The sequence below is a fragment of the Episyrphus balteatus genome, chromosome 4 (genome assembly GCF_945859705.1).
Source record: "Episyrphus balteatus chromosome 4, idEpiBalt1.1, whole genome shotgun sequence".
NCBI lineage: Eukaryota > Metazoa > Arthropoda > Insecta > Diptera > Syrphidae > Episyrphus > Episyrphus balteatus.
Genome location: NC_079137.1, coordinates 11,579,224 through 11,600,408, shown reverse-complemented (window position 1 = coordinate 11,600,408; position 21,185 = coordinate 11,579,224). Strand labels below are relative to the sequence as shown.

The following is a 21,185-nucleotide window of genomic DNA, read 5'->3' as shown; positions in this document are numbered from 1 at the left end:
ACTTAACTTTAAAAACTAAAAACTTAATTTTCAAAATTAAAAATTTGATTTTTAAAATTGAAAAGTTGATTTTTAAACTAAAAACTTTATTTTAAAAATTTAAAACATAATTTTAAAAATTTAAAACTTTAAAAACTTAATTTGAAAAATTAAAAACTTAATTTGAAAAATAAAAAATTTAATTTTAAAAATGAAAAACTTAGTTTTAAAAATAAAAAATATGATAATAATTTTTTGTGGACTTTTAAATCCTTTTAAATGCATACAAATTAAAAAAAGTTAATTGGTCTAGTTTTTTTTTCTGACCAAATGATCCACTGTTCATCGCGAATATCCTTACAAGTAAGAAAAAAAAAAATTATATAAAAGTATCCTTAGCGTGCGTGAGAGGGCGGTAAATTTAATAAAAATCAAATTGTTGAATTGAAGGATCTTCTAGGGGTTTTTCTTTTTTTCTTAAAACCTTCTGTAACGTTCAAATGGATTCTTTATTCTTGAAAATCTTAAAAGAGTGTGGGAAAAAGTGAACAAAAAAAAATCAACGCAACTGTTGGCTTAGCTGAACATTAAGTGGGAAGGAACAAGAACGATGAAAAAAGAAAGATTTGTAACAAAAAAAAAGAAAAGGAAATAATATTGAACCCTTAGATCCACCGTTTGAATTAAAGTCGAACCCAGAGTCAAAGTCAAAGTCCAAGTCCACTCTCTCGCCGGGATATGGCATGTTATAACGAAGTCCTTGGATATTGACTCTCTCATTATTACTCCATCTCCTCCTTTGTCGTCGTCATAATCATCATCATCATCTACGTCGTCGTCGTTTTGAAACGACATCACGAACTCTTGGTGGTGGGTCGGTCGTGGGATGTTGTCACTTGTGTTTGGGTTTGAATATCGTATTATACATTGATGAGAAAATAAAATGAAAAGCACGCTCCCAACTCTTAAACAAGAAGCAAAAATAAATAAAAAAAAAAAAAAACATCTAAGAAAATTTCTTATTCACGCGTTTGAACAAAATGAGCCCCAAGTATGATGACTGCCAATGCCACGAAACGAGGAAGGATAATCTGACTTGGAAAATGCAGTTAAGGAATTTTTTCACATCTGTCGCCGCCGCCTCAGACAGAAGAGGCTATATATGTAATTGGGGGAGGAAAGAACAGATTGTTGAAACGCACCTCCCCATTCCCCACCCCCTCTCTCAATTTCATACCGCTTTAGAAAATAAAAAGATGAAGCAGAAAAAAAAAATATAATAATAATAATAATGGAGAAATAGACTAATAGGATTTAATGGGTTTTAATAAATGGACAGAGAGAGAGATATTTAAGCTTTGACGTTTCAGAAAGAGGGCATTAAGTTTATATATATATCCCGCACCCATAGCCAATAATGATGGTAATTTGACCCAGCTGGCTGGGATTTTTATGGTTTTTATGATGATAAAAGTTAACACATGTGTGCGAGCAACGCGCAACGTGTGTCATCAGTTAGTTATGGTGGGGATTAAGATACTTTTTATGTTTTTTTTATTTTGAGGAGGTTTTAAGATATTTATATGGATTTTTACTTTTTTGTTGAAAATATCGTAAAAAAGAAAATTTTTATAGGAAATTTCAAGCAAACTTGAGTGAATTTAAACCTTTGCTAGATGACTTCTTTTCTGAAAATTTATTCAATAAAAAAAATTAATAGGTATGGAATATTAATTTCTTTTAACACTAAAATCTTCACTTTTTAAAACAAAAACTTTTGGTGTAATTTTTTTCAACTCAACTAATCATTGTACAGTTTACACAGAATAGCTTATCATAGGGCAAATCATCATGAGCAGCAAATGAACAGTCAAATCATCCCAAAAAAGTAAAGTATTATACTGTTTTACCAACATAAAATATACGTTTTTTTGCCTAAAAATTTTTAAACTGTGTAAATTTAAAAAAAAATTTTTCTTGGAGGATTTTCAAATCTAAATTTTCGGACTTATACACTTTTGGAACTTCATTGATTAAAAAATTAAAAATAATTTACTCGTCTAAACTAAAAACTAGAACTATTAAAATTTTTAATTTTTTAAATATAATTAACTTTGAGTCACAATTCCTGAAATATTTCAATGAATAAAAAATCCAATGCAGAAAAATTAAATGCCACAGTAATTTTTTTTTTAGTTTGGGGTTTTTAGGATCTGAAAGTTTGGGTCTTTTTTTTAATTTACAAATTTTGTCAAAAATTGAGTTTTGAATTGCAAATTGAAAAACTGTTTTTATTTTTAAAATAAAATAATTTTTGTACTCTAATATAGGTACTCGAAAATTTTGAAATGCAGATTTGTTAAATGCGTGAATAATTGTTGCAAACAAAGTCCTATCTTAGTAATAAATCAAAATATTTTTGAACCGTTATTAACGGTAACAGTCATAAAACTGTTTTCGTGATTGCTGAATTTCTTTCTCAAAAAAAAAAAAAAAAAATGAAGGATTAAACAAAAAAAAAGTTATGTACCTATATACTTTTTTTTGAAAAATCAATTATTTCTTTAAATATTTTTTTGAAATTTAGTGAAAAGGTCTTGACTAATTAATTTTTTAATAATGATAAAATAAATTTATTTTTGAAAAGTCTTGAAAAATTTGTAAATACACTTTTTTTTAAAAAGGTTCTAAGGATTTAAAAAAAAATCCATCTTATAAAGAAATTAAATTGCACCATTAGTTTTAGGATCAAAACCTTTTCAAAGTGTGTTTTAGAAAATAAACATCAGATAGAAATTTAATATTAGAAAATTTGTTTGTTTCATACTTTTTAGATTTTAAAGCAGAGTTGTTGTGTTTTAGTTTTTTTTTTTTTTAATTTGACAAGTCTTCAATTTGCGATTGAGTCTCTCAAATCAAGTGACAAGTGATTTTTTTGATTTTTTAGAAGGTTATACAATACCGAAATAAAGTGTTTTTTTTTTTTAATTTAGACTTAAAGAATGCGTTCCGAAAATTCCATTCCTGAAAATAAAATAAGAGTGAACTAAAAAAAATAATTTATTTTTAGTTTTGGGATGAGTCCTTCCAAAAATATTCTCGACAGATAGAAATTGATTTCCAAATAAAAAATCCTAAATAAAAGAAATCTTGAAAAAAATTAAAATGAAATAAAAACATTTTAAATCACAAAAGTTTAAAAATCTGCCAAATAAACGAAGAATAATGATGATCTTTTCTCCGAAATTTTTAGGGACCACTGCTTAGCGTTAAATATCGAAGAAATTTTATAGAATTTAAGGAATTCTATAGCAAAATAAAAATATTTAGACATGCGTATTTTCAAAAGTTTAAGAACGTATTCCAGGATTTGCAGTCGCAAGTTGTTCGAATTTAATTCTTCGAAAAACGTTCATCAAAATATTCAGATTGATTCCTTATTGGCTATCTATCAAATCAAAAAATAAAACAATAAAATATTTCCATCGTTACGATACAAACAAATTTTAAATTTACATAAAATTTCACCATACTAATGACAAATTCTTCCGTATATAAAAAAAAAAACAAAAATCTTGTAATTGAAGGATATCATTTCACCTCTCTCGATATCATTTCGTATACACAAATGTTTCTTGACAAAATTGAAGAAATAAACAAACAACAAAAATAAAAAAAAAAACATTACCTAAAAAATGAGACAAAACTTGTGTCAAGCTAAAGCCAAACAAAAATGATTGTCTTCTTTTTTTTTGACAAGAAATAAAGAAAAGGACATTCTCATTTCTTCCCAAAAAAATTTGTACATAAATAAATGTAGGTACATCTACAGAATCAGACAAAAGACTAAAATTTACTTTATTTTGTTGGACCAGAAGAAATAGAAAGGACATGGAATTTAAATTTAAATTTAAAATTTCTGACTAAATCACATCAGAGACAAAAACATAAAATGTACGTAAATTTGAATTTAGATAAAGGAGGTGGGATGAAGGAAGATGGACTGGTGCTAGGCAAACAAAACGGTGTTCTAATTTTGTCCATATTCAACTTCGTTTGTTCTGGACTTGATTTTAGGTTGATGTGAGAAGATGCTAAAGAGAAACTTTCAGGGAGGTACTGACAATAATGATAGCCTTAACGCAAAGAATTTAAATTTCAAAAAGAAGTAGACAATTTTCCAAATACATATATATTTTCTAAATATTTTATATAGATTTGAAAGAAAAGCATTTATTTTGTACAAAGGTTTCTTTGTTCAACATGAACTTTTTCCCTTACGTTCCACAAAGTTACTTTCGAAAATTCTATTAAAAATATTTGTGGAGAGTGAGAAAAAAAAAATTCGAAATGAAAAAAATTACGTTCCACAATTTTTTCACTTGAAACTTATTTTTATTAAAAATTAACTACAAAAATAGTCATCTTTCAAACTTTACATGAATACATTCCACAATGCCTAATTAACTTTCCTTTTAATAATTCTACAATGCTTAATCTTAAATCTCCTTAATTTATAAATCTTTCTTGCATAAGAAAAAGCTGTGAAATTAAAATTTAAAAAAATTCTAGATTTCTTCCTGTAAAAAAAGAAGTGACTACCTTTTACTTCTGAAAAAAGAAAAATGAAAATTTAATGCGTTTCTCAATGCTATGGGGCAGCCGCAGCATTGACCGTTTGATTTGGAACAAGATTTGAAAAGCTTAAAATTTAATATTTGCAAAACAAAGAGTTTTTGTTTTAAAAATAAGTTGTGGAACCTAAAAGTTGATATACCTAGGATACAAATTTCTGTGAATAAGTTGTTTACTTTCTCAAGAACTTAGTACTGACACTTAGTAGTGCAAAAACAAAACTAAAACTTAAAATTTATTTTGTGCAACCTAAGTGAAACAAAATCTAATAAGCCTTGGGAAAGTTTTACAAATTTTAAGTAGTTAACGTGATAGTCAAAGTAATAGTCTGTACAATGAAAAGCTTATAAGTTGAACATACTTATCACAACAACAGCATAGGACTCACTTTGTGGGAACTCTGGAAAAAAATGTCTATAATTTATACCAGGTTTAATGTTTGCCAAACATTAAATTAATAATTTGACTGGATAATACAAATTTCAAGTGGAATCAATAAGAAATACGTTCCACAATCTCCCCAAAAACAAATATGTTATGAAAAATAACAAATATTTTAAACGCAAAAAATAAAACCAATCGTCTGTTGTATGAAAAATTAATATCTACGTTCCACAATCTTTTCACATTAATAAGTTAAGAATAATTTTGTGGAACCTAAGGAAAAATAAATTGCACGACTGGGGTCGCACGTACTTGCTCTTATGCTTAAATTAACTATAATGTTAAAGCTTTTTATTCAAGAAATTAAAAATTTGATATTTTGAAGAAATTTCATAAGTAGTATAAAAAAATTAAATCTGTTTTTATAATTAATTAAACTCCGTTTTAAATTATCTTAAAAAAAAAAAAACAAATATGCCATTTTATTTCTTGTATAAAAAGGTATTTTTAGAAAAAATTTTTCGAAAATTGTAGGAGCCGTTTTTTAAAAAAATAGTTTTTTATATATAAAAATTTTTTAACATTTTTCAAAAAAAAAGTTGGGATGCCATTTTGAAGAAATAATTAATTTACACATTAAAACTAAATTTCAAAATTTTTCATTAATCCGTTTTCAAAAAATTGATTTTTCAAAAAAAAAATTTGAAATATTTTTTAAAAAACCAAAAATGCGTTTTTTGAAAATTTTCTATAATTTTAATATTATCTTTACTTACACACTTTTGCATAAAAATTTTCATTTGAATCGGGTTAATGTTGTACGAGATATTCAGAAACGAAAAAAACCGTTCTATGACAGGTACCGTTAATAACGGTACAAAAAATATTTTTTTTATTTAAAAAGTTGGCTCTTATGTGTTGTACTACACACAAAAATTTTAATCAAAATCGTTAGAGCCGTTTTTGAAAAAAATTAACTTTTTTATTTCCGTTATATGGCAGGTACCGTTAGTTTTGGTCATAAAAAAAAAATTTCAATTTCCCCTCTAGGGAATCACCAAAAACTGCTAACTAGCAAGTTTGAAGAAAATCACTTCACTCGTTTAGGCTGCAGCTCCAGATAGAGACAGACAGACAGACAGACAGACATGGGCGTAGCTAGAGATTTCATCTAGGGTGGGCCAGATGTTATCATCGACCTGAAGCCATAACCATGAGTGTGCAATTTTTTTTACTAGGTTTTACTAGGGTTATATAAGGCAAGTATTGGTTTCGTGTCGAGGTGTTAATCAAAACCAACATTACGATGGTGGAGAATTAAGAAAAAGTGGATCTAGGAATTCTGTCCGTGCGTCTGTACGTCCATCTGTACACATTTCCACAGCCATAAACCAGTGGACTGATTTTGTTCAAATTTGGTACAAATGATTTTTATAGAATTCTGAAAGTTGTTTTTTTTTTTGTTCTTTTTCTACCTTAATTACCCCCATACAAATTCTTCAAGTTATACCAAATAACTTGAACTTGAAACGGCTCTAAAGATTTTGATTAAACTTTGCAGGCGTAAAACTGCATTTTTAGTTTTTCTCAAAAAAGTCTTATAACAAAAAAAAATTACTTAACAAAACTTTGCCCTGAATGTCGGCTCTTCCCCAACATCAACAAAATTTCTTTGAAATTTAAATCTGCAAACTTACATAAGTGTTAGTTTACAGCAACTACGTGACACAGTTGTGCATATTATTTAATTTTCGCCTTTAATTGGCAAATAATTTGCCACTCTCTGTTGTTTTTAATAACTTAAAATTTGCCAAAAGTTTATTTTTAATAATATATTCGATCGGTAAATGCGTTTTTTAAAATAATAGTGGGGTAACTCATTTTTTTTTTTTTTTGAAAAATGTGTGTTTTTTGCTCAATGGTATCGTATTTTGTTAATATCTTTCAATATAAAAAGTTACTGACCCATAGAATACGTCGTCGTATGACGGATTGCTTTTTGATAGCTCACTTCAAATTCCAAGGTGTGTTCGATATTTTACCACTGAATGTGCACTAAGGAAGTTCTGATGCAAGAAATTTAACGCAATTCACACACGGCCTAAATTGAAAAAGCTAATTTTTGAATCCGACCTTTTAGACTGCTCATATAAACGGAGTATTTATACATATCGCTGACTAAGAAAAATATACATAAACACAAGGCTGGTTCAAAAAAATCGATTTTTTTTTCTTTGATTTTATACTCCGATAGATTGCCAGACATCTCTAGAATATACTCACCAAATATGAAATCTTTGTATTAATGGAAAGGTCCTTCGCTTTGCAATTTTCCATTTTTTATATTATCCTTCTACTAAAAAAAATCATGTTTTTATAAATCGGCTTTTTAGAAGGTTTCTTTACATATTCTTGTATGAAATTGAACGCTCTACAAAAAAGGCCTTGGACACCATTTTCGTTTATCTAACCGTTTAAAAGATATTTGACGTTCAAAAATCTTAATTTTGTAAAAAATTAAATTTAATTGAAAAATTAATTTTAATTTAAAAATTAATTTTAATTTAAAAATTAATTAAATTATTAAACATACATACAGCCCTATAATTCTCAGCAAGCGATATTAAAAAAAAAATGTTAGTGGGAGCTAATTCCAGACTAAAGGTTTCGTAAAACTGTCGGTTTTTCTAGGGTGGGCCATTGATTTTCTAGGGTGGGCCTGGCCCACCCAGGACCCCCCCTTCCTACGCGCATGCAGACAGACAGACAGACAGACAGACAGACAGACAGACAGACAGACAGACAGAATTGCCGGACCCACTTTTTTGGCATTCTCCATCATTGTAATGTCATGTAAAATTGTTATCTCGAGTTCGATTTTTTTTACGAATCCTAAACTTGCCCTATAGTACCTATATCGCAAGTAAAAACATAAAGATGTATGGAAAAATTTAACATTTTGCCGTGAACTAATTTAGCATTTAAATAAATGACCTGTGGAATGATTAATGAATACATTCCACAGTACAAAAAAAAGTCCACAAGCAAGTTAAGCTTGTTCCTTTTAGGAGAAATATTGACCAATTATTTATATTAACCATTCGCAAGCTTGTGGAGTAAAATACGATCCACAATTTTTTTTAAATTCACTTTTTGGAACCTAATTGAAATTAAACTAAAAAGCTTTTCAATTTTGAACATTTCTATAAGTAAATCATCCTATTGTTAAGAAATTCTTACTTTCACAACTCCCCCACCCATAATTCAAAACTCCTCCTTCTAGAACCACACCAGTACAAAATCAAATTGAACATTTGCCAACAACTTTCCGCATACCTACTTCTCTCAACTAAAAAAAACTATGTGAGTTTTCAAGAGTTGTGTCGATTATAACAGACACACAAATAATTTCAATAAAATCCAACCCTGCTGAATGATACTTACATTGCACGGCAAATAGGCATGGGTGCCAGCTTGGCTGGTTATATTTAGATACCCGTCCGTAGATGATAGAGACGGCGACTTGGGTGTCGTTGTGGATGTCGTTGTCCTGGCAGTTGAAGTAGTGGACAACGACGACATCGACGATGACAAAGATGTAGTAGTTGGCGACAATGGTGACAACGACGACAACGACGATGCCAGTGTCGAGGACGAGGACGACATTAATGGCAATTCAGATGAGTACAAGAACGACGACGAACCTGGTGACAGTGATAGCACAAATGACGATCCTGCTGCTGACGATGTCGTCGATGATAGCTGATGGGGCAGTTGTGTTGGTACTACAACTGCTCCTGGTAATTCTGCTGTCCGGGGGGTTGATGATGATATTGAGAATGGAGGCGACGACGTCGACGGTGAATCACTTGAAGCCAGTTCAACATACCCCCAATTCAAACTATTACCGCGGATGATTACACTCGCCGTATTTTGAATAGATTGCGTTAATTGCAAAGGCAGGACAGTTGTAGTATTCCTTAGAATTGCGACTGGGATAGGATTCAACAATGACTGCTGATGCGTTCCTCCAGACGATGAGGAGGACAGTGATGATGATGCTGACAACAATGCTAACTGTAAGTGTTGCCGGTTTTGTTGTTGTGCCGCGGGTGGTGGCAGCAGTGGTGGTTGTGGTGTTGGTGTTGGCGTTGGTTCATGTTGCCCATAAATGCTCTTACTACTTCTTCGGCCATTGTTATTTTTGCTATTTCCGAAATCATTTAAATTATTCCACGTTCTTATTGCTGTCGTCTCTGTTGGTGGTGGTGGTGTTTTTGTTGTTGTTGTTGTCGTCCTTGCTGATATCGTCGTTGTCGTTGGTGTATCTGTCGTTGACGTTGTTGCCTGTGTCAATTCAATGTTCAACAAACTCGACGACGATAATAATAATGATGATGGCGATGATGCTGATGGATCCTTTGTTATAACGGAATGTGCGTTGTCTGACACTTGTTCCTTTTTTAAGGACTCTCGCTGATGTTCCTGATGCTGATGCTGCTGCTGATGATGATGATATTTTCCTCCTAGTATCGTTGTCGTCGTTGTATTTCTAGTGATTGGTGCTGATGCTGCTGTGATATCATTCAACTCGATTATTTCTCCTTCTTCAGTTTTATTGTTATTTGTTCTTCTAAAAATTAGTTTTTCTTTTGCATAATCATCATCGCCTGGCATTAATGACAACGACGACGAACCTACTAATGCCACTGATGATTTATCTAGCTTTGTTGCTTCTGAATCTGATTTTGACAACAACAACAAAGATGACGAGGACCTCTCAATAACATTTAATGTTGAACCTGTAAAAAGACAGAAAGATAGAGAAATTAAGGAGGAATTTTAAAATTAAGTTTTATATGCATAGAAGTTATTTTATATATACAATTTTCAGAAGGATAAGACAGTGTAATTGAGTTTGACACAGGTCCTGCCTGGGCGATATGGCTAATATTTAAAAAAAATTATAAAAAAAAGACCTTTTTTGGAATAGAAATTCATCAAACTTTATGAGAATGGCATCTTTGCAAAGGGGTCGAAGGAAAAATATGATTGAAAAGGGTTGTGAAAACACATTTCAAAGAGTCATTGAGAGAAATAATGGATATTTATTAAAAATTTAATTTTGATTGGTGTGGTACACCTGGATTGAAAGAGGGTTTTATACTTTTGTTGGGTTCCAATTATAATAAGGCCCAGGGTCTCTTTTTTTCAATAACAAAAGTCAACTCGAAATCGAATGTCAAATTCAATCTGTCTCATTTCATAAAAATATATATAAAATATTGTTTATTAAGAAATTCCTAGAAGTCAGTCAGTTACATCGGTGTTAGAAGTGGAATAGATTTTTTTTTTTTTACTTTTTGATTTTTTTGAAATGTATGGAAATGAAAAACGTTGAATTTATTTTTAAGAAAGGGAAATTTTAAAAAGAAAAAATTTGTAAATTAAATAAAATCTGAGCTTGATGATATTTTTTAACATTTTTAATTTAACTTTTTGTGACTTTTAAGAACGTATGAAATGAGAATAGGTTATAAATCTGAATTTAGAAAAAAAAAGTCAACTTCTATCTGAAAAATGCTGAAAGTATTATTTGCTCAAAACATATTTTCAAACCTTAAAAAATTAGTTCCCAGACAAAAAATTGGTTTTTACTAACCATGAATAAAAAGCATTGATTTTTTGTATATACAAAAAAAATTGCACGAGTACATGGTCTCAGAAGTGGGAATAACACTTTTTTTTTTTTTTAAATAGTAGTGCAATTTGATATTTTTGAGTAAAGAAAAAAAAAAATACCTCAGGATATAATTTCCGTTCAATATCCTTACATTTCTCTTGCTCGAAAAACACCCTTTCATCCCAAATTTTTGTATTGCCTCCAAATATAGTTGAGTCCTTTCCATATTACTTTTAAAAGCGATTTTTAATAGAAAATACTCATGTTCCCTTCAACAAAATAACATCTTTTTTGTTCCAAAACTCATTTTATTTTGGTTCCGATACCCAAAATTATTTTATGAAAACTCTTTATTCTTGCTTTCTATCCCAAATGTAAAATTTTTAACAAATTTCATTAGGGTGGCCCATCAATTTTTTTCTTTTCCAATAAAAAAAAACACCTTTTTAATCATGATATTCTTATGCAACTAAGATTCTTTCTTCCAATCTCAAAAGTAGGTATCGTAATTGTTCAATTTTAATAGGGTACTATTACTATTACTCAGTTTTTGAAATAGTACATACCACATTTCTCGATACATCAAAAAAAAAAAAAAAAACTCTTATGTTATTCGTAATTCTTATAGCAAAGACAGCATTTCTAATAAAGTTCTTAAGGGTATCATTTATTTTATCATTGGTTTTAAAGGTATTATATCGAATTTTACTTAGATATTTCCAAAAAAAACACCCTTTCACTTCTTTTACACCAATTTTTTAAAAATTAACAAAATTTATGTACCATACACAACTCAATCCGTAAAAAAATACCCTTTCACCAAAAATATTTTTAAGAACTTTATGGATCCTTTATCTTTACTGTATTTTTTTTAAATTTTACCTGTTGAAGTAAAAAAAAAAGCATCCTTGGGTTTAATAGGGAATAACTTTTCTTAAAGCAATCGTATTGACTCTATTTTTATGTCATTAGATTTAGCATACAAAAATACTCAAAAACATATGATAATTTTTGTTTTCTACTGTTTTGTTAATCTTCACTCTTTCCTTTTTTTTTCGCAAAAAAAAAATTTTTGGTTCTTATTCCAAAACCAAATTTTGTCATAAGTTTCATGAGGGTAATTTTTTGTTTAAATGCTTATTTTAACTGCACTATTTGTTTAGTTCTTCTTTTTAAATTGCATTTTTATTTGAATCTTAGTTTTTTTTTTTCAAATTAAGATGACCTCAAGGTAAAAAAAAAATTTGTCCGAAGGTGCATATTTTTTCATGCAAAAGGGTTTCAATTGTTCCAAATCGTTTATTGTTATAACATTTGACATTAATTTTACGATCACCCTTATTTGAAGGTTTTCTAAGTGTATTGTGCAACCTACTATTAAATGTGTAGCAAAAATCAAATGAATAAATTGAGTTCCATCTTTGATATTCTTTTATAAATTAGGAAAAAAAACTTCATCATTCAAAACTATGTAATTTGTAACATTGTTTTCAGAAGTTGTGAAAACATTTACTAAATTTTTTTCCCTAAAATCACTAAAACAATGACTAAAATTTTCTTGAAACTTTCATTAGAAAATCAAACTACTTGGTGGAATCCAGCTTTGAGCTATGAAACTGCTTGAAACACAATGTGCTGCATTAAATATCAGAATTGGGATGTTTTTACTAAAATGTATTAAGAGTTTTTCGCCTTGGTTAAAACCATGCTGAAGAATACCAACTCATTATCTTTGTCCAAAATGATTCCTTAAATTAAACACACCTTAAAACCAAAGCGACTTTGATAAGGCATCACCTTGTTTTTTATTTTTTAAGAAATTAATAAATTCTAGTTGTTCTACCTTTAAACAGATTTCCCATCCATTCTTGCTGTGAACATCAATTTTATTTTCTCAGAATTTTTCCTAATCAAACTCCAAAATATGTTTAAATGAATAAAATAAATTAAAGAGCAATTTCCTGGAAATGTGATTTACTAAAATGCCCCATTAACCATTTTTTTTTGTTCGTTGTTTGTTCTCTACAGTGAGAATAGAATATATAAATGACTAGCTATCAATTAAAGTTGACATTACTATTTTGCGAAATTAATGGATTTTTGTCAACTGAAATTAACATTCGAAATTATTCAATAGCAAAAGGTAATTAAGTTTTCTTTAGTGTTGTTAGAGTCTATAAGAGTAAATTGAAGTTTTTTTTTTGTTTTTGTATGTTTTATTTCTTAGAATGATGACTTTTGCCTTTTTCTCCTTCTCCGTGAGGGTTTTTTTTGTTTATTTATACATTTTTTTTTTTTAGAAATGTCATAAAAACTTTGAAGTGGAAAATCAGTTTTTAGAAGAAATAGAAATGGATACTATTAACGTCATCGTGGTAATAAAAATAAAGTTAAAAATGAAACAGAAGAAATAGTTTATAGGAATGTTTTTTTTTTATAGACGACTTTGATGAAGAATTTTTAATAGTCTTGAAAATTGAAGTTTTGGGTCTTTAAGTTTATGGACATTTACTGATGATTGCTAACAAGATCTTACCATGTTGAGTGTTTACAAACACATTTTTTTTTTATTATTATTTTTTCTTCGTAAAGTGTGTAAACCCACTTCATGGAACGGTCTACACTTATATTTTGAAATTTTCCAAGAAAAAATAAAAAATTCTTTTTTAAGCCTATCGAATCCCAAAACAAAAACTCTTTTCTTCTTTACGTTGGTGTCAGAAGTGGGATATAATTTGTTTGTTACATTTTCAGAAGTGGGATAATCATGACTCAAACTTTGTATTTGAAGAAATTTCCTTCTAAATTTATGTGTAAAATTCATAAATATATCAAACTATTAAAACAATTTCTTACATAAATGTCAGAAGTGGAATTAATTTAGCACTCAAACTTGCAAAATTCTTAAACAAATACTTCATCTGGTATTTTCAACAACTATTTTTCTTCAAAACAAAGCACACAATTTGTATTGACTTATTCAATGTAACCTTATTCCCTAAAGAACCTAAATATTATTTCTTTTTTTTTTTTTTGTATTCGTTCTATTCAAAAGAATTACACAAATCATTGATTTCTCCATGAGCTGAAATTTCACTAATAAAAGGACTGCTCTAACATTGCGTAATTTGAAAGAAGATATATATAACCAAGGCTAATATTCTGTGTATATTGATAATGAACTTTGCATAATAAATTGGCCAATTAGTGAAATTGGAGGAGGCAACGAAAAATGCAAACGTATAGAGTTTTGCTGTGCTCCTCTCATATCTACACAACAAACATAGTCATCGAAATTATTGAAGGAATTAGAATTCTGTGAATTAGCAATCAATTGAACGAATGAAGGCACAATATAAGTGCCTTCTTTTTCCATGGAAAATAATTTTTACCTTTTTGTTATTATTTCAAATACGAAATGTAATGTTACATAATTTTGTTCTTTTTACATCATATCCCACTTCTGAATAAGTGTTATTCATTTTTGAAAATAACATTGCTTCAGAAGTGGGATAAAAATTCATTTTTTTCTTCTAAAAATATCTCTAAGTACTTTCCATTCATCATCATTTTTGAATTATTAATATATCCTTAAATGTTAAAGCTTTAAATAGAACAAACTCTAGGGAATACTTCAAACAAAAAAAAAAAAGAACCATTATAATTAATTACATTTCAATCATGCAAAAGATTGACTCCACACAGAAAAAGTTTATTTTATTAATCGTTTTATTACAAAGTCCCATTGTTGTTTCCATTTCATACCTTTTTGTGTATATCTACTACATAACACAAGTTAACCATTCAACCAAGCAACCAATACACAAAGCCACAATATTATTTTCATTAAATTCGCTTTTCGCGAACATAACGCTCAATTATTGGCAAAAGCTTGAAGCAATTCAAGCGGGTAACACCTCAATTTAAAATTAATTGAAGTAACTCAATTAATAAAATTGAAACTTTTTTTTTTTAATAAATTATACAATAATTTCCACTTCCGATTTGAAATTGAGAAGGATGAAAAGGAAAAGCTATAGCTTAAATGAGGGAAGTAAGTTGGTAGAGCTCCCGCCTATAGATCGTTTAATTGGACAGCTACAACTTTTCACATTTAAATCTTCTTAATTAAATAAAATTGCATCTTTAATACCGCACAAAACTAATTTATTTCCTCTCTCTCCCTCTCTTTCTGTAGATATTTTCCTTCATAAACTTCAATTAATTTTCTAAACTCTCTTTATCCCATTAGCGCCAGAGAGAGAGCGACCAGGAAATTCCAAAAGCTTATAACAAACCTCGAACCACCAATTATATATAAATGTATATAACTACTCCTCTTCTGCTGCTCTCTACAACAAAATAGTTTAGTCTAAAGCCAAAGCCAATTCTATGGCAATCATTTATTGGCTGAAAGTTAATCTTTTGCAATTTATAAGCGATGGTGAATCCTTTCTATGTCCTGTCGAAGAGTCGTTACCGCCACCGCATTGAGTAGATTTTTTTTTTGTTTTTTTTATTTAATGCAATTATAAGCTTGAAAAAGTTGTTATAAAAAAAACTTATGTAGAACAAAAAAGTAGGAAAAAAAGAAAAAGAATAAAAAAAGACAATGATGATAGTAAATTGCTATGGAAAGTGGCGGAAAGTGTATGTAAAGTTTGGTTTTTAGTTTTTTTAAGTGACAGTGGTTGGTTAAGGGAAACTTAAGGATTCATAAAAAAAATTAATTCTGATCAGCAGTAGGTACCTAGATATCTTAGATTTTTTTTTAAAATCGGATTTTATATAAATATGAGTTCTGTGGTCCTTTTTATATCCTTTTCACACCAAGCCAAAAACGCGGTTTTTGCGAAAAACCCTAAAAACCTATATCAAAAACACAAGTTTTTCCATACATTTTTCATAAATCACAAGTTTTCGTAAAACACACGTTTTTGATTAAACTCGCCAAAAACCTGAAAATGAAAACATTCAACTCCAAACGAAATAACCAAATAAACCTTTTGAGGAATTCAGCAACAATTCAGCAGACAAAAAAAAAAGAACTGACAGCAGACAAAAAAAAAAAAAGAACTGACATGCAAAGATAACTAGTTGTTTTACAAATGCGGTTTGTTGATTTTTTTGATAATATAAATCAAATTTCTTTTTTTATTTCTTTCATTAATTATAGAAAATGGCAGAGCAAATGGGGGATCGAAGATGAAGAGTTCCTGTTGGAACTTTGGGCTGAAAAGGAGCCACAGCTCAAAGGCAGCAGAGAAAACAGTCATATTTACATCAAAATGTCTACAGAATTTGAGGGGCGGCCAAAATATTATTCTCCGGAAGAAATTAAAATAAAACTACACAATTTACCGACCAAATAAATAAAATTATATTTAAATTGTCAGAGTTTATTTTATTTGATCAATTTTGTGAACTCAAGCTGATTTAAACAACAAAAATTAAATCCCATCGAAAACTTGACATTTATATGTCAAAAAATTTTAAACGTCAAACAAAAACCTGTAAATTTGTGGTGTGAACGCTTTTCAGGTTTTTGAAAACTTTTTGCCATAAACCGCGTTTTTGGGTCTGGTGTGAAAAGGCTATTATGGTTCTTAATTAACTGAAATGATAAATTTATCACCATTGAATTTAAATTGTAAAAACAAAAATTAACGATCTCATCACAGAACCTTGAAAATATACAAATTAGGGTGGGTCAAAAAAATCGAAATTTTTTTTTTTGATTTTGTACTCCTAAAAATAAATCAATTGCTAGACACCTCCAGAATATACACACCAAATATGAACTCTTTATATTAATGGGAAGATCCTCCGCTTCGCAATTTTCCATTTTTACATCAAGCTTCTACTTAAAAAAATCATTTTTTTTTATAAATTTACTTTTTAGCAAATTTCTTTACATATTCTTGTAGGAAATTGAAACGCTCTACAAAAAAGGCCTTATAAACTTTTTTGGTTTATCTAACCGTTTAATAGATATTTGAGGTCCAAAAATCGAGAAAATCTTTAAAAATTCGTTTTTTGTTCTTAATTTTGTAAAAAATTGAAAAATTCTAATAATGAAACGCGCAAGACACAATCTTGTAGGAAATTGATTGGTTCACAAAAAAGGTGCTGTTAATTTTTTTTATTAATCTAACCATTTGAAAGATATTCGAGTTCAAAGTTAAAAAAAAAATTATAAAAACATATTTTATTTTTTTAATTTTCTAATTTGCTGAAAATTCATTATTATCAAGGGGCACGGTAGTGCCCAGCCAAGTTCTCTAGCAACTTTGGCACTACACCCTTATTTACAGGAAACAACTCAGGCCATTTTCGACCCCCCTCTAACTTCCACACCAAAGATGCTAGAAATTTCAAACTCGCTACATTTGTTGAGCTGGTCAAAACCAAACACCTCACAAAATTTCAGCCTCCTACGATGAGTAGTTTCTGAGATATAGGGCTTCAAAAATCGCAAAAACCGTAACTGACTCACTGACTCACTGACTCACTGATTCACTGACTCACTGACTCACTGACAGATCATCAAAATTATGGAGAACTTCCCGATATCGTAGAAACTTGAAATTTTACACGGTGATAGGACTTGTGGTGTATACAAAGGAAAAAATCGAAAATTTGAGATTTTCAATTCAGGGGGCGTGGCATCCGCCCACTTCCGCTGAATTTTCATCAAATACTATAGAGCACTTCTGATTATCGTAGAATCTTGAAATTTGGTAGAATGGTAGAGCTAGTAGTTTATACAAAGGAAAAAATTTAAAGTTTGAGAATTTTAGCCAGGGGGCGTGGCAACCGCCCATTTCCGCTGAATTTTCATAAAATATTATAGAACACTTTTGATTGTCGTAGAATCTTGAAATTTGGTAGAATGGTAGAGCTAGTAGATTATACAAAGGAAAAAATTTAAAATTTGAGAATTTCAGCCAGGGGGCGTGGCAATCGCCCATTTCCGCTGAATTTTCATCAAATATTATAGAGCACTTCTGATTATCGTAGAATCTTGAAATTTGGTAGAATGGTAGAGCTGGTAGTTTATACAAAGGAAAAGATTTAAGGTTTGAGAATTTCAGCCAGGGGGCGTGGCAACCGCCCATTTTCACTGAATTTTCATCAAATATAGAGATTTTCAATTCTACAGCCATACCTTGCAAAAAGTAGTGAAATCACAACAAAAACATTACTGTTAAAAAAGAGCCAAGTTCTCCTATGTTGAAATTATGCTGGCACAAAAAGTACTGAGATGTAAAAGTGTACCAAGTTCTAAAGTTTGGGTTCAAATTCGTATCAATAAAATTTTGATTGTTTATTTGGCAATTTTTGAAATAACTTTAAAAATCGGTAATTAAAAGAAAAATTGTCAAGAGAACAATCAAAATTTTATTGATACGAATTTGAACCCAAACTTTAGAACTTGGTAAACTTTTACATCTCAGTACTTTTTGTGCCAGCATAATTTCAACATAGGAGAACTTGGCTCTTTTTTTAACAGTAATGTTTTTGTTGTGATCAAGTTAACAAGATGTATTCTTATAGGGGCTTCAACGTTCTACAAAAATACATATATCAACTATTAGCTGGGACTCTGTTCTACCTTAAAAATATGGGGTTCCACCTGTACAATTAAGACAAGTACTCGGCAACCCTACGCAAATGCTAAAAAACACTTAAAATACTTATTTTACAGGAGTTTGAGTTAGGAGTTTCAATTTAAAATTTTGGAACATTACGTGCTTATGTAACAGTACACTGCACTGTACAGTATAGTGCACTGTAGTGTAAATAAAACAATTTGCTTTTTGTCAACTCTTTTGTTAAAACATTGGCCAAATTTCAAGTTCAACACAAAAGTTTCATAGTTGATAACTTCCATCCATGCCATTTCACTCTTTTTTAACTATAAATAAATAAATGAAAATTGTACTTCCTGTTCCTTTCGCAGATTGTACGTAAGACTGATCAGGAATAATAATTATATGTCCATTCATCCAAATAAGAATAGATCATAATTTGAACATTGTAAATTTTGTTCAAGTTTTTATTCCATATCTGAACGATCCATAATATTGTTGAATTTATTTATTATGGTAATTTTGCAAAATCCCAATTTAAGTTAGCATATTTTTCAAAATTTTAGTTTATTAATAGTGGTCTGTAAAAATCCAATTTTATTTATCCTTCAAATAATTTTTTTGACACTTTGAAAAATTGAATATGTATTTGTGAAATTAAATCTGGTTTTAGAAAAATTCTATCACTTACAGATATTTTCAAATCAATTTTTAAAAAAAATTACGACTGGGTAACTCGTACTCTCTTATGGTAACAGTGGAACTAATGTTAAGGCTATTTGTGAAAAAATAAGGGGACGTTAGTTTGATTATTTTCAGGAATTTTGTTCAATTGTAAAAATAAAATACAACATCAGTTTTTATAAATGCTTAAACACCATTTCTAATGACTTTTTGCCTAAAAAAAAATGAATTTTAGGAAAAAAAAATCAAAATCGTTTAAGGCCGTTTTTTTTAAATTTTTTTTTTTTTAATATAAGAATTGATAAACCCGAAATGTATAATAGCTTTAACAACTTCACTGTCCCTATACAAACTGGTAAAATAAAGTAGCTACGCTCATAATTTTTTATCAGAAAAACAGGCATTTTCTTTACGTCCCATGAATAACATTTGATACATAGAAGTTTTCTGCACCGTATTTCCAGCGTCCATGAATCATATATGATCATAAATATGAAAAATATTCTACGTCCCTACATAAATTGATTCAAAATCTTCTCTACGTCCAAACTTTTTTGGTGGTTGAAAGTATTGCGACTGACTCAGATATGAGGCAAAATGTTTATTTTTCCATTAATAATTTTGTTGCTTTGTTAAAAAAAATTTTACTTTGTGTTTACATATGATTCATGAACGTAGTAAGTGTTCATATCATATGAACACGTCCTATGAATCAAATATGATTATTGACCAAAAACGATATAAGATGATTGTTATAGTAAGTTGGTCTCATTAAAAATGATTATACACTCTAAGAACATTGTAATAAAAATACTCAATTTAGATTAGATTGATAGGGTTTAACCTAGGAATGAATGCCAATAGAAATTTTTTTTGCTCAATACCTTCGTTTTGGCATTCTATAACATACCTCAAAAGTCTAGAAAAATCTCATTTCCGCAACTCGGAGAGGATGGTATTATATACTTATACACATATGATACATGATATCATCTGTCAACCCGTATTATTATAACAGTTGCTAACTTACTACCGAAAAACCCTTAAAAGTTAGCGGAACCAAATTTTGCATGAAGGTTTTTATATCCATTATCATTAACCCTCAGTCGGCACACAGGTGCGAATTTGGCAGGACAAAAATTAAAAGTGGTCACAAAAAAGTGGGTTTATAAGGTTGAAAATAATTTTTTTTTTGAATTGTGAATACAATATTCGAATTCCTCGTAATATTCTACATCATTTTCATATATGATTCTCTATAAAATAGTGAGATCGAAAAAAGTTCTAGCGACATGAAAAAGTGTAAACCAAATTCGCAAAAAAGAGGTGTGTCTACAGAGGGTTAAAAATCAAAACAATGCAATGCAAAAAAAACATTCATATCTATGACAAAATGGTATTTTTTGAGAAAAGGGGAAATTTTGGGATATGCACTAAAAAACATCTTGGTACAATCTTGGAATTAGTGCTAATAGGCTTTTTTGGTTTCTATCTTTGTTTGGATATTCTATAACTTATGTCAAAAATCTAAAAAATCTCATGTCCACAAGTCCTAATTTTCCTGGATTGAAGATAAGGTGCAGATTTTAAAAAATTGAAAACTACACTTCAGATATTTGTGTCAGATCAACATGAATGAGGTGCATTGCTTTTCAGGGATGGTCAGATTGATTTGTTTGTGGGTTTTGTTGGAATCAGCGTTAAAAAATACCTTGAAATCATATGGGTTATGTTGGTTTGAAAAAAAAATGCGTTTTCTTAAATATATTTCAATTTTTACTGCAGTCATATTTAGGGGCTGTATAAAGATACAAAAGGATATTAAAATTATTTCTCTAATTTTTTGTATAAAATATATCCGTTATTAAAAATACATGTTCATGCATCGCATATGCTTCATGGACGCTGTAAACGCGGTACAAAAAATAATTTATGTTCAAATGTGATTCATAGGACGTGATATTGATGTTTTTTTTCCAAGCAAGAACGTAGAGATGTTTTTCTACAAGTTTATATGGGGACGTAGAATAATATTCGTTTAGTAGTAATTTTGAATCTTATATGATTCATGAACGTAGGAAACATGGAAAAAAATACAATTCATGAATCACAAATGATTAATTGGACAGTGAAGTTGTTAAATATTTTTTCAAAAAAAATTTCAAGCTTATTCCTAGTAGTAGTGGTTGTTTATTTAATAATATTTTATCTTTGAAATTTTTATTAAA

The 21,185-nt window shown here is 29.3% G+C and overlaps 1 protein-coding gene and 1 long non-coding RNA gene across 3 annotated transcripts in view; one reads left to right on the top strand and one right to left on the bottom strand.

Moving 5' to 3' along the window:
- LOC129919857 (uncharacterized) overlaps positions 1 to 21,185 on the top strand; it is a 181,781-nt gene that overhangs the window by 5,370 nt on the left and 155,226 nt on the right. The gene's annotated exons all lie outside the window — the stretch shown is intronic.
- Positions 1 to 21,185, bottom strand: part of LOC129919855 (uncharacterized) — a 42,709-nt gene that overhangs the window by 13,978 nt on the left and 7,546 nt on the right. For both annotated transcript variants that reach the window (XM_056000942.1, XM_056000944.1), the window contains exon 2: positions 8,443 to 9,800. In XM_056000942.1, the coding sequence (XP_055856917.1) occupies positions 8,443 to 9,800 (1,358 nt within the window). The remainder of the gene's footprint in view (positions 1 to 8,442; positions 9,801 to 21,185) is intronic.